The sequence below is a fragment of the Dendrobates tinctorius genome, unplaced genomic scaffold (assembly GCF_039654945.1).
Source record: "Dendrobates tinctorius isolate UK_male_01 unplaced genomic scaffold, ASM3965494v1 ptg000003l, whole genome shotgun sequence".
Taxonomy (NCBI): domain Eukaryota; kingdom Metazoa; phylum Chordata; class Amphibia; order Anura; family Dendrobatidae; genus Dendrobates; species Dendrobates tinctorius.
In genome coordinates this window covers 40260001-40274251 of record NW_027361671.1, presented here as the reverse complement: position 1 = coordinate 40274251, position 14251 = coordinate 40260001, and the positions used below count along the sequence as shown (strand labels likewise).

The following is a 14251-nucleotide window of genomic DNA, read 5'->3' as shown; positions in this document are numbered from 1 at the left end:
ATGGACAGCCTTTTTAAGTTAAACTGTTTTCATCTATGAAGAAATCTGGCTGTAGAACAGTGTAATTTGTCTAGAGGTGACCATGGTTCACAACGGTGTAAGTGACTCAGTGGGTAAATACACTTTTATAAATGATACATACAGTGAGAGCTGAGTGAAACCTATCTGATCTTAAAATATTACTGAAACACTTTATTCTCTTTGCTCTTCAGCTTCAGCAATCCCAGACAATGGAAGAAGATCTTGCTTAAAGCTCAAAGTCTACGTACGGCCACAAAGTAAGTGTGTTTCATCTGCTTTAATGGGTGGCCACAAATGCATGTTCTAACGTGTGCTACAAGGAAGAGCCTTCAAGTTGTTATTGTAAAGCCTTGTGTGATACCTCAACATCTGTGATTCCTTTTGCATTATAATTTCTAATCATTCATCACTGAGCATTAATAAATACAGGCCACTTGCTAACTTGTTGTTTCTCAAATGTTGTCTATGTCTAGTTTCTACAAAGAAAAGCTAAATTTGGCATTTCAAGAGAATCCCTGTAGATCAAAGTAACAGAATAAAAAAAAAGCTGTATTTAAAACGAAAAAAAGAAAAGAAAAAACAAACACGAATAAAAAGAGATAAACAAAAGTGATGGAGTTTAAACGATCTCACTAACGTATTTGGCTGTTATCTCTATTTTTATTATAGACAGCTGTTTGAAAACTATAGGTGTTCATGACCGTGTTTTCGATGTTAACGACAAAGTAGAGAATTCATTAGAACCAGCAGGTTAGTATGCTTAGAGAATATCTTTTAACCAATTTATCCTTCCCTTTGGTCTTTCTTATTTCCAGCCTTGCATGTCTTGCATGATATCGGTGCTATTGCTGCCATGGTAAACCTCATTTCCTTGAGTACTATGAAACGCATGAAAGACCCGATTACCGTATTTCCTGAATGTCTTGTTTATGCTGATGTTGGTAAACATGTTATTGTGAAGGGCCAACCTCAAGCTCCGTCTTTGTATGTCTTTTGGCATGCCGATGCATAGAATCCCTCCGTTTTATGTCTGTAGATGACAAGTCTTCTAATCAATGTTTTGTTATCCTTATGTGTGTAATGATTAGATGACGTGTTGTTGTATTGATCCACATAACACTACCGCATGACTAAATACACCCCTCTCACACCCCTCTTTGGAATCTTGAAATCTGTACTTGTCTTTTGTTTGTGTCAGTGTTCTGTATTGATTATTATGACTAAACAATCTAGCAACATAACACTTTCTGGCTCAAACATATAATTTGGCGGCAGTGCCCACTATTCAGATTATCATTCAGAATATAGACATAATGAAAAACATTTTAATGTAAAACTCCATCATTGTTTACTTGTTTATAACCATCAGTGTTTCATGGTAGGAAAATTCTGTGTATTTTGTTTGACATGTTTTTTCCATTAATTTAATACAATAATTCTTTAGTCTAATATACTGTAGAATTCCTTCAGCAAGGTCAATAGGTGATTCTTTAGCAACATCCTAGCCAATCCCAAATTAACACCCTTCAGGCTCAGATCTGAATACCTTTCTTTCAGAACTAAGATTAGTATATTAGTGTTTGCCTCTTGAAGAAGCCCTATGTTTAATTTCCTATTAAAAGGAATCTGTCACCAGGTTTTTACTACCTCATCTGAATGGACCATAATGTAGGATAAGGCTGGTTTCACACTAGCGCTTTTTAAGCGCACGCACGGCCGGGGGTAGCTCCGCCCCCGAGCCGGCTCTCTGCCCGGCGTGCCCGCCCCTTGCTTGTAGCGCCGCCTAACTTTTGACGGTGCGCCGTGCGCGCCAAAATCCGAAAAGTGCGCAGCGCAGGTCAAAGCGCAACTAGCGCACGGCCTGCGCACGATCTGTGCACCCTATGCTAAAGATAGGGTGCGCCGATCGCAGGCGCCGCTGTGCGCTAGGAGGCGGCGCTACAAGCAAGGGGCGGGCACGCCGGGCAGAGAGCCGGCTCGGGGGCGGAGCTACCCCCGGCCGTGCGTGCGCTTAAAAAGCGCTAATGTGAAACCAGCCTAAGAGACCCTGATTCCAACGATGTATCACTTTGTTTACTGGGTGCAGCAATTGGCACACAGTTCTTGGATGCAGCACAGTGAGCGCTCTCACTATGCTCTCTATGTAAGTTGTCTACTGACAGTGAGCTGCTTATCACAGGAAGGGGCGGAGTCAGACTACTAGTAGCGTGCGCATCAGACCAGGAAGTGATAATTTCCTAGTGATAAACCCTTCATTGTAAGTATACAACAGCACCATATTTTTGGTCCGAGTACAATCCGTTAAAAAATGGACAGCACTGGAACCAATGTTATTCAATAAAGCAGGGCAGATGAATAATTTTTTTCACTGACCAAATCTCTGTGTGAAAAAAAAAATCGCAGCATTCATCATTTTCTTCCGGAGATCAAATGAGACTCGCCCATTTGAGAAAAAAAACTCAGATGCCATATGGAGGCATAGTATAGCACTGCAATATTACAGATACAGTGTATTTCTGTAATATAGGAAACAGTAAATGGTCTTGTAAATGATTAATAACTACTGAGTAAATAAATGGATTGCTTATGGATGACAAGTGAAAAAAAATCGTCCCACTTTTCTGGATGAAAATTGGACCGATTTGTCATACTGTCTTGTGAATCTACCACTTGACTGAGCGTTAAGTCCTCTTAGTTAAAAGAAATTAGAAACTAGTAAGGACCCAAGAAAAGCTAAAACTAGAGTGCTTGTAGATCAGTGGAGGAAAATATTGCTTTGTTTTATTTCCTTTTTGTTTGTTTTTTTTGTTTGTTTTTTTGCAAAACTCATTGGACAACCAACCTGTTTACAACACATATGGGTGACCTAAGATTAGCAGACATCAATTGGTTTCAATTGGTGCTATCATGCCTAGTGATGAAATCTCAGGCTTTAAACAAGAATTTCAAAATTGCACAGTTAACTTCTACATATTGTTCTTCCATGTCAAAGGCTATGTTTTTGTGGCAGAATTTTGTACAATTTTGTTTTTTATGAGCCTAAGCGAAGAGTAAATCAAATAGAAGGAAAAGTGCAAAAAAAAACCTATAAATGAAATAGAACTGATGATTTTACACTCATTTGTAGCAATTCCTCCTTTGACTTAAAAAAAAAAAAATCATCAAAAACTTCCAAAAATGTGTCTTTAAAGTACTATAAGTTTCGTATTAAACTAAAATCCTGGTTGACACAAAAACGTTAAAAAAAAATAATTTTTAAACTTTTTTTTTTTTTTTTTTTTTTTAGAGATTTATGCTGTGAAATGTTGTTAAAGTCAGAACATTCCATGCAGCACTGGCAAATCAGTTTCCTTGGTATTAACATGCAATCCTAAAAATGTCCATGACCGATCATAGTCATATCTAAATGTCTGACAAGAACTTCTGTTTTTGAAAGGGTTGTCCAAAGTCATAGTATAAAGGGTATTTTTTGAACAGGAAGAAAACATGTTTTACCAGTTGTTCCTATTATATCTAAAAACAAATTAAAGAAATAATAAAAAAAAACCCTTTTGCTACTCTTCCCAATAGGATCTCCTTTGCATTTTCTATTTGTACCAAATAATGTCAGACATATTGGACAATGCTAAAAAAAATCCCTAACTGGCAGTTGTCAAAGTAACATTTTTAAACCATGAGAATTATGTCATATTCTTGTTACCGTATATACTCGAGTATAAGCCAACCCAAGTATAAGCCGAGGCACCTAATTTTGGCATAAAACACTCGAATGTAATCCGGGTATACATTGTCCCCTCATCCCTGTCCTGGTATGCTTTGCTCACCCGTCCCTGTCCTTGTATGCATGGCTCCTTATCCACTCTCCTTGTATGCATGGCTCCTTATCCACTATCCTTGTATGCATGGCTCCCCCATTGCTGCATGGCTCCCTCCTCACGTCCTTGTATGCATGTCTCCTTATCCCCTATCCTTGCATGCATGGCTCCTTATCTCCTACCCTTGTGTGCATGTTTCTTATTAAAAAAATACAGACATCCTACTCAGCTTGCCTATGCCCTCGCAGCATCTCATTCCGGCATCTGCCGCTCTTCCTGCCGAGCGATCACGTGGCCCGGCTCATTAAGGCAATGAATATTCACTCCACGCCTATGGGAGTGGAGAGGCGTGCATATTCATTACCTTAATGAGTGGGGACACGTGATCACTTGGTCGGAAATGCTGCTGGCGCCGGAACCAACGAGATGCAGGGCAAGGTGAGTAGGCTGTCTTCTGGAAGCCAGCGGCTGCAGCTGTCACTGTGCACGCTATAAGAGAAATGAATATTAATTTCTCTTTACCAGTGGGCACAGTTACAGCCGCAGCTGCCGGCTCCTGGCTCTGTGACCCGCTGCTCTGCTGCTCCCCCTCCCCTGCCAGCTTTCTGGGACAATTGACTCATGTATAAGCTGAGGGGGGCTTTTTCAGCACAAACAAAGTGCGGAAAAACTCGGCTTATACACGAGTATATACAATAATTCTTTTTAGTTTATAATTCATGGATTCCCCAAAATATTTGCTTATTTTTCTGTTTTATTTTACAATCTAATAGAAATAAATAAATGATAGTCAGGTATAAAGATACTAGGTTTTCCTCAACCTGGAGCAGAGACTAATTTTAGTCTCCCCATTTGGAATGTAACTTTATGTGCCATCCCCCTCTTCCACCAATTAATGGAATGTTATTTTCTTGTAAAATCTACAATAAGTCGCGGCATTTTATTTGGCAACTGGGTCACAAATAGTTAAAATATTTGTGTCATGTGTGACAAATGTGGTGTTATTTTTTTAAATTTTTTTTTTTACATAATCAAATGGCATAGTAGGCTTTTTTAGGCAGACCAGGGACAGATAGGTAGGCTATGTGGTCCACAGCATTGTCTACAAGGTCCAAGAACACTGAAGAGGCAACAACCACAGAACCGAGGTGGCATGCTAGGTAGAATTCACATAGAGGAGATGTCAGCATGGCTCTGTAGGCAGCAAAGTTTGCTGTACTAGAACTTGGTGGAGAAGTACTTTGTTCTAAAGAGTTTAATTAGAATATATCTCTAGTTATTACTTGTAAGTGCTCCACTTTCTCCAGTTCCATTGCCAAAAATCATCAGCTTAGCATGAGTCAAAAAAGTGGCAGCTAGGCCAGTACACAATCAATAATAAAGATATTTGTGCACCAGGAAGTTTGAGAATTCCCGAGAATGACTGTTTGAAAAAAAAAAAAGTAGTGTGAACAATGGCAGTCACACGACACACTAAATAAGGGTACCGTTACACTAAGCGATGCACCAGCAATCCCGACAACGATATGGATCGTTGATGCATCGCTAAGTGGTCGCTAGTAAGCTGCCACACAGGCAGATCTCACCAGCGTCATAGCAGCGGTCGGGAGTCGCTACTTGCCTGTCAGACGCGGCGATCCTGACATCCTCCCGCCCGCGTCCATGTGTCGCTCGTTGGCACCACAGGAAGCCCAGCAGGAAACGCCCGATGAGAAATGTTCCAGGACGTTCTTGCGCGATCAGCGACAGACAGCGGGGGAGCCGGTCGGAGGTAAGTATCACATGTAGCGATATCGCTAGCAATATCGCTGCTGCGTCACAAAACCAGTGATGTTACAGCGATATTGCTAGCGATATCGCTATGTGTAACGGGCCCTTAAGAAGTTGCTGATTGTGTGCTGATCTGGATGGCATAAATCTGAGACTCCTAAGTATTCCACCTGCAGCACAGGGGCTTTGCTTTCCGTTGCATCTGTAAGCTGGCTGCTGCTGAAATCTGCTGTTGGGCTTGAAGAAATGCTCTATGTGCTCGGTAGGTGTCTCTATGTGCAAGTTGGAGTGAGAGTAGGGACAGGTTCACATAACGTTAAGGTTCACATAGCGTGATGGCAGTCCGTTTAACGAATGCGTTACAAAGCGGCATTAACGTGATGTAACGCATCCGTTAACGCACCCATAGACTGCCATAACCTAGCTCATCGCTAACGCATGTCAAAATCGGCATACGCTAGTGAAGTGCCGTTATGCTGTGACAGACCCTCGGACGTGGTCTACCGCTGGTTGAAAAACACTGTCTGACCGGGTTGGTGGCCCATCTGATCTCAGGGCACATGCAATGCTGCCTCCACCTAACTACTCCCTTATATAGATAGATATGAAGGATTGATTGATGGTGGAAGTATGACAGATCCTACATTATATATGCACTTCAATGATTACATCTTAAATAATGTAATATTCTTACACCATCACTTACTAGTTGGAGTACAAAAATGTAAGACGTACACAACACTTTGTAGTCTTGCTTTTAAGCAAAAAGGAAAGATGTCACGAGAAATGTGACGCATAGAAGTCAACACCTTTCTTTACACATAAGAATACACAGACTTTCTTTACATTGTAGAGAATTCAGTAAACAACTCATAGAAGCAAATGACTCTGTCGTCAGACACGGCTGCGTTCTAAATATAAATGTATGCACTTGTGAACAAAATATAGTGCTGCCAGAATGGCAGAGTATTCCTCGCCCATCTGTGCATTCTCTTGTAATGATCGACAATCATAGAAACTATAAGGAACACATGTATTATTATGTGGCTCTTCTTACCGCCCAGTATTTGATTTTAAGGTAATCAGTAGAATCTTTATTGCTATGATTATAGGATTCCCTCTGAGAATATATTGAAAATGGTTTCTGGACATCCTATATGTCTGAAAAATGTCACATCTGTGTGACGTACGGATAAAAGCGTCTCGCAATTTGTGAGGAATTTTCCAGGCTACGTCTGACAGTTACATACTCCTTTTTATGTAATGGAAGTAATTTTTTTTTATATTTCATATGTCTCCCAATGCCTAGAATATTAGAACAAAGGCATAGAAATACATACGCACATGCACATATGGTTATAAGGTATTCACCATAGATTGAATAAATAGGTGTATGGAAGAAGGTCCTGTATCAATCAATTTTTCTAAAGAACTCCAAACACAAAACGTTTTAAAAAAAAAAATGATAATTTTAGTAGATATTAAATCCACCATCCGGAATTAATTGTAAAAATGTTCAATTATTTTTCCCAACCATTTAGCTTTCTGGTAGGTTATTATGTTCTATATACGTACAGTAGATAACTACTTTCATGGAAAGAGAGACACTCTTTAGGTGTTTGTAACCTAAATAGAGCAATAATTAAAAAATAATTCTGTTCTGAATAATTTTAAGATAAAAAACACAAAAGTGCAATAGGGTCTTATCCAGGTAAAATAGGGAGGGAACAATATACTGTGCTCATCTGATAGGGCTGTGATAGTATTCTGCATGAAATGTTTTACATAGCTAGCTTCTTCCCTCAATAGGAGCAGTAAGAGAATGGGACCGGCTCTCTGGTAATTTCAGTAGTTAAGTTAGCCACCATTGTCTATGTTTCAGAGAAGGGGTCTGACTTAAACACTTGGGTACGTGCTTACGATCAGGATTGCTGCAGGTTTGATGCTGCATATTTATGCAGCGTCAAACCCGCAGCAGCCAGATTTTACGGCATGGTAGATGGGATTTCTAGAAATCCCTTGTCCACTATCCATGCATGTGTGCCTGTGGATTACCCATGGACACCGAGATGCGGTGCATTTTTCTGGATCTCAGCATGTCAATTTCTCTTGCAGAGATGCTAGTCTCCACAACAGAAATTTAATCAATAGAATTTATTGAATCTGGTAAACCCGCATGGTTCAGTGAACACAGCGTTTTGGACGCAGCTACTTCTGGTTTGGGGGCACATAGTCTGTAATAGGTTGCCCACTATTTTAACCCCTTTTTGACCCTGGATGTACAGTATAGGTATGTCCAAGGTTGTCTCCCTGCAATTGATGTGAGCTCTCGCACTGAGCCCGCATCTTTCCCTGCACATGACAAGTAATCTAATCACATGTCATGTGCCTCTAACAGCCGCAGGTGGATCCGCGATCCATCCGCAGATGTTAAATGCTGTCAATTTCTGACAGCGGCATTTAATTTGCGCAAACCGTAGGCACATCATGAAACATGCCTATCAGTGCCCCTGTCTCTTGACCACGTAGCGTCGATGGGTTGTCTTGACAGGTGAAGGTCTGCAGCGTTAAAAGGAGATAATGATTTATGCTACATATAGCAGGGCTGAAGTACAGGAGATCAGAATATTGCAGCTTCAAGTCTACTAAGGGGAGTATTGCAGCAAGTAAAATGTAAAAAAAAAAAGTTTTGAAAAATATATATAAAAAAAATCAAAAGTACAAATCACCCCTCTTTTGCCCCAATTTAAAATTAAAATAATAATAAATACACATATTTGTATCTCTGCATTCAGAAATGCTCAGTCTATCAAAATATAAAGTAAATTACCGTATTTTTCGGTTTATAAGACACACTTTTTCCCCCAAGTTTGGGGGGAAATGGGGGTGCGTCTTATAATGCGGATATACCTTAACAGCTGCAGTGGAACAGGGTCCCAGGGTCGCTGCTGAAGGAGGCAAAAGTGGCGCGCTGCTGCAGGTCACAAGCTGGGATGAGGGGGTGTTCCAATATGCGCTGCTGCAGGTGAAAATGGCTGCGGTGCTCTGTGATGTGGGGGGCTCCACCAGCATTTTGTGAAAGCCCGGTGCCCCCCTCATATCCATTACTGCGATGTGGTGGCCTCCGGGAAAATGGTTGCCGGGGCGGTGCATGCTCAGATTGAGATCTCAGCAACTCTTGCCTCCTCCAGCAGCGACCCTGGGACCCCGCTTCACTGCAGCCACCACCCCCGGTAATCAATAAGACTCATAGATTATAAAAGGCACCACCATTTTATTAAAAAAAAAGCTTTTCTTCCAATTTTTCTCCTCAAAATTTGGAGTGCGTCTTATAATCCGGTGCATTTTATAATCCACAAAATACGGTGATCTGATCAGTAAACGGCATAGCGAGACAAAAAAATCAAAATGCCAGAATTCAGGGTTTTTTTTGGTCACAGCAACATTGCAATAACAGTCAATCAAAACATCATATCGACCCCAAAATAGTAGCAGTAGAAACGTTAGTTTGGCATGCAAAAAATAAGCCTTCACACAGCCCCAGATCAGAAAAAATGGAGACACTATAGGTCTCGGAATACGTATGGTGCCATTTTTTATCTTACAAACTTTTGACTTTTTTTTCACCAATTAGATAAAGAACCTATACATGTTTGGTATCTGCATACTCTCATTGACTTGGAGAATCATATTGGCAGGTGAATTTTAGCATTTAATGAACACTGTTTATAAAAAACCAAAAATTGTGGAATTGCTCTTTTTTGCAATTTCATCACCCTTAGAATTTTTCCTTGTTTTGCCAGTAGACTATATGGTAAAATAAATGGTGTCAATCAAAATTACAACTCTTCCCTCAAAAAAACAAGCCCTCATACTGACTGAAAAGGATAGATCATCAATGTCTGATCATTAGAGCTGCGACACCCGTCAGCCCCGCTGATCAGCTTTTCCTTGTATTGGCAGCGTCCAGAACTGCTCAGTTACGGAGCTACACAGTGAATCTCTGTCAACTCTCTAGTTGCCACCGTTGGAAATTGCAGCTCCGCCCTCTATTCAAATGGTAGGGGGCGGATGTGCAGTACCCAGCCGTGGCCACTATTCTGTCTATGGAGCTGTCCTGTGTAGCTCCGTAATTGAGTGGTTCCGGATGCAGCCAACACTGATAGATGGAGATGTCGGGTGTTGCAACCCCAACGATCAGATGTTGATGACTTATCATAAGGATAGATTATAAATATTAAAATAGTGAACCACCTCTTTAAATTAGTCTTCCGTTTACTCATTGCTTCAGTAATGTGCCAACACAGGAAGCGCAGGACTGGAAATGCAGTGGTAATAACCCTGAGTAATGATTGTAGATCCGGACGCTCCTTAGCTTAAGGCATATTGTACCTTGAGATGAGTGATGAAAATGACCAGTTTTCATTAAAAAATTGCATTTCTCTGTTGGTTGTTGCTTATGTGACAAAGGATCAAATTTGTTTCAATAGCAATTAAATGATTCAGCACAGAGTATTGGAACTAAGATTACATAAGTGGTGAAAAGTCAATGTAAAATCAAAAATTACCTTGCACATTGCATGACTATTGTTTTGTCTAGATTGGGCTTTTCCATAATTCAGATTGCAGTCAGAATTTAGACCTCAGTTTGTCACGACCACTTTTTTTCACTACATTACAATGTGAAACCTAATTATAGTTTAGGTTTATCTATATTTTATTTAAATGTATTCATAAAAATTACTTTTCGGAAGTTTGAAACTATTCATGCTGCGTGCTCAACAAAACAGATGATGATTCTTCTGCTCCTCAGTAAAAATATATCCGAATCATTTTCTCTTTTTTTGCTTTAATACAATAGATATTTATCTGGTGTTACATATTGAATATTACCATATTATTGTGCACGGTTATGAGAAGCAAGAGACTATTGTGCCCTTAGTAAACTTCAAAAGTTGATTCCAAAATAACTTTTAGGGCTTCAGGTAAAAGATCCCCTAAATAAAGGATCCATGTAATGCACATGTGGGAACCTTCTGTACTTCTGGGTGACTCTGATTACACAAGTAGGAATACAGAAGTTTATATTTTGTTGGATTTCTCATGAATTAAAATAATAGTATGTTTTATCAGATTCTGAATTACAGAGCCATTCTCCCCTAAATACAATGTTTCCATAGGAGAACATCTCTGGCATATAGTATTCTATGAAACCACAATATAACAGCACAATAGAAAAACTATAGCCAGTTATTTCAAAAAAATTTGGGCCCGGTTCATTAAGATTGGTGTTTTGTATGCTAGCCTTACTGAAGGGAGCACTAGAGAAAGATGCACCTAGTTCATTAAAGGGAATCTGTCACCAGGTTTTCGTTGCCTCATCTGAGAGCAGCATAATGGAGGAAAAGAGACCCTGATTCCAACAATGTATCACTTAGTTTATTGGGTGCAACAGTTGTGATTGTGACACAATTAGTCTGTAGCTGTAGCAAGCAGCGGAGCTCAGAAAGCTAACCCCGCCCACAGCACAGCTTTCTGTGTACATTACATGTTGACAATAAGCTGCTTATCAGTGCTGGAGGCAAAGATGGAGCAGGTCTCACACGGGCATCAGTCTGGCAATGATAATCTCCTGTTGATAAAGCACACGTTGTGTTGTAACAACAGCACACAGCTAGACATGAGTGAACCTGAAATTAAAAGTTCGGTACTGAAAACTGACTTCTCCCGGTAGTCTGTTGCGATGTGTTCTGGCGGAAAAAGAGAAAGAGGAGAGAGAGCGAGAAGAATTTTCCAGCTCAAAAGTTCGGGTCTCCCTTGTTTTCAGTGGGGTTCTGGTTCAAGTTTGGTACTGTTCTGGATTAAAGTTCAGTTACGGTACCACAACCCGAACTTCCACGGGTCTGCTCATCCCTACACACAGCCTAATAAGTAAAACATCACCGAAATCAGTTTCTCAGCCGCTATCTCATGCTGCCCTAAGATTTCAAAACAAAAACCTGTTTCTGTGTACATTATATGTTGACAATAAGTTGCTAATCAGTGCTGGAGGCAAAGATGGAGCAGGTCTCACACGGGCATCAGTCTGGCAACGATAATCTCCTGTTGATAGAGCACACATTGTGTTGAAACAACAGCACACAGCTAGACATGAGTGAACCTGAAATTAAAAGTTCGGTACTGAAAACTGACTTCTCCCGGTAGTCTGTTGCAATGTGTTCTGGCGGAAAAAGAGAAAGAGGCGAGAGAGCGAGAATGAATTTTCCAGCTCAAAAGTTCAGGTCTCCCTTGTTTTCAGTGGGGTTCTGGTTCAAGTTTGGTACTGTTCTGGATTAAAGTTCAGTTACGGTACCACAACCCGAACTTCCACGGGTCTGCTCATCCCTACACACAGCCTAATAAGTAAAACATCGCCGAAATCAGTTTCTCAGCCGCTATCTCATGCTGCCCTAAGATTTCAAAACAAAAACCTCCTGATAGATTCCCATTTAGAGACACACGCCTCCTACTGTATTAAGCACATCTTACATTTGCCTTACTCCAATATCGGAAATGCTGAGTGCATTTCTAGTGTAATTTACGCCACAGGAGTGGCACAAATATTTATGAATGTATCAAGTAGTCTTTGTCACTCCCCTTCCTGACCAACCTCCATCCATTTCGGTAGAGCTGGCTGGGACTGATGTAAACAACGGAAAAGGTCTCCAGATTTTTGCTCAACTTTCCTAACATTTACCAACATTTCAAGGCGATTAAATGTCAGAAACCTGCAAAACACATTGATGAATTCCTCACTTTGTATTTTGATTTAGTCATTGTGAGCGAGGCATAAAAATGCCCTTAATGGCTTTGTTATATATACATTTTGTTTTACAATTTGTAACTTTCTTTAATTCAGGTGTTCTTTTAAGTAGAAGATGAAGAATGCAAAAAAAATGACTTACCCATATCAGACTCCATCACCAAAATACCAAACTAAAATACATTGAACACATAGAAAGAATTAACCAGGAAAATAGCATCTTTGAAGATCTTTTTTACGGATCGTCATGTATTTTTTTTTCTATCTTTGCAGTATTTTGTATTTTTTTTTTTACTAGAAATGACATGATTGGTCATGATTGGTAAGAATGTTCCATATAATCATGAAGTAGAAACAATGCTTAATTTTAGTTATAAATAGCAGCCCTGTATTATATTTTATAGACTAGACTTACGGTTCTGTAAAAGCAATAAGCAAAACAAAATCTAATGAAAATTCTGGCAGCTTAGATCAGATGTTTTCAAGTTTGGCTTGACTGCCATCGGGGCAGGGTCTACCAGAGCGTCCAGCCTAAATCCCATTGTTTACCTATCAGCGCTATAGTAAATAACTTTCCTCACTCATTTCCTCAATTATTTAACTTGGCAGATCAAGTTGAGCTGTATTTGTTGGATGTACATCCTGTAATCATATAATTTGGCTCCAAAGTGAACTTCAGCAACAAAACGATGAATACTGTATTTTTGGGTTAATTATCTAGACATAATGACTTACAGTCATTGACTAATGATACTCTTGAGTCACCTTTGACTAGTTGGGTTTAGGTATCTATAAAAAAAAAATAACATCTGAGTATGATATGATTTTTAATCCTTTGGCTCCATTCTCACAGAAACATTATATTTTATCTAGTTATATATGTTTACAAAGAATATGATTACATTCATTTGCTGGATTTGTTTCTACCGTGTCTGCCAAAATTATAATCCAAGTGTTCACTATATTTCCAGTAACATTACTCCTGACAATTTCTGTAATTACATTTACTGGTTTTAACTTCCTCTCTGCAACCAGTACTGCATTTTTAACCTGACCATCAATGCCACCGCCTGTGTTAACAAGTCAACAACAAGCGGCACAGTGAGCAGCAGGAGATGATCAGTGGGAAGAGATCAATTATTAATAAAAACCTTCAGACAGAGCTGAAAATTTGAGAAAGTTTACTGAACACAAAATAAAATAAACTGATGGTAAATATATGAAAAACAAGACCAGAAATCCTGATAAAATTACTTATGTTTAATTGCTGTTAAAGGGAACCTGACTCTTTCTGCATTATTTGATCCCATGGTTTGACTTTTTGAGGGTGCGACAAGCAACACATTGTTTTGCTTTACAGCAAAAATTTACAGCTGTGACGGATCGTACAAGGAAAGGTGGTTTCAACTTTGCTCACCTCGGGGGAGGCGAGATAAGGACCTAGCTGGGATTGGCTCTTTGGCGCCACCACTTGCCCCAGGTTAGTCAGGGAACTGCACTAAGGGCAAAGAGTCGCCTTATAGGTATGAGTTATTGAGGCACTCCCAGTGAGGTGGGATATACATCAGGCTGGGGATATATATATAATTCTCCCGGCCGTCACCGCCAGAGTTCCTCACTAACACAGTACGGTATTCTTCCACCAGTTCCTTGTTCGACATAAGCTCCATCCGACAGCAGGCTTATATCAGGTCAGAAACCAACCCAGCCAGCGTATAATTGACCAACGGAGTGTGTGGACGTGGAGATTCGTGAATCGAGATAAAAGAGCATCCCAAGATTAATTTTATATTTAATCTCCGAAAAGGTTCACTAGAAACATACAGGGATATATTTACAGAAC

General features: G+C 39.9%; 1 protein-coding gene across 3 annotated transcripts in view; it reads left to right on the top strand.

Annotated features, from left to right (window-relative positions):
* The window catches only part of EFNA5 (ephrin A5), a 569875-nt gene that overhangs the window by 523687 nt on the left and 31937 nt on the right, over window positions 1-14251 (top strand). For 2 of the 3 annotated variants that reach the window (XM_073547528.1, XM_073547587.1), the window contains exons 3-4: window positions 213-278; window positions 691-771. In XM_073547528.1, the coding sequence (XP_073403629.1) occupies window positions 213-278; window positions 691-771 (147 nt within the window). The remainder of the gene's footprint in view (window positions 1-212; window positions 279-690; window positions 772-14251) is intronic. The other variant, XM_073547671.1, reaches the window with a different exon arrangement.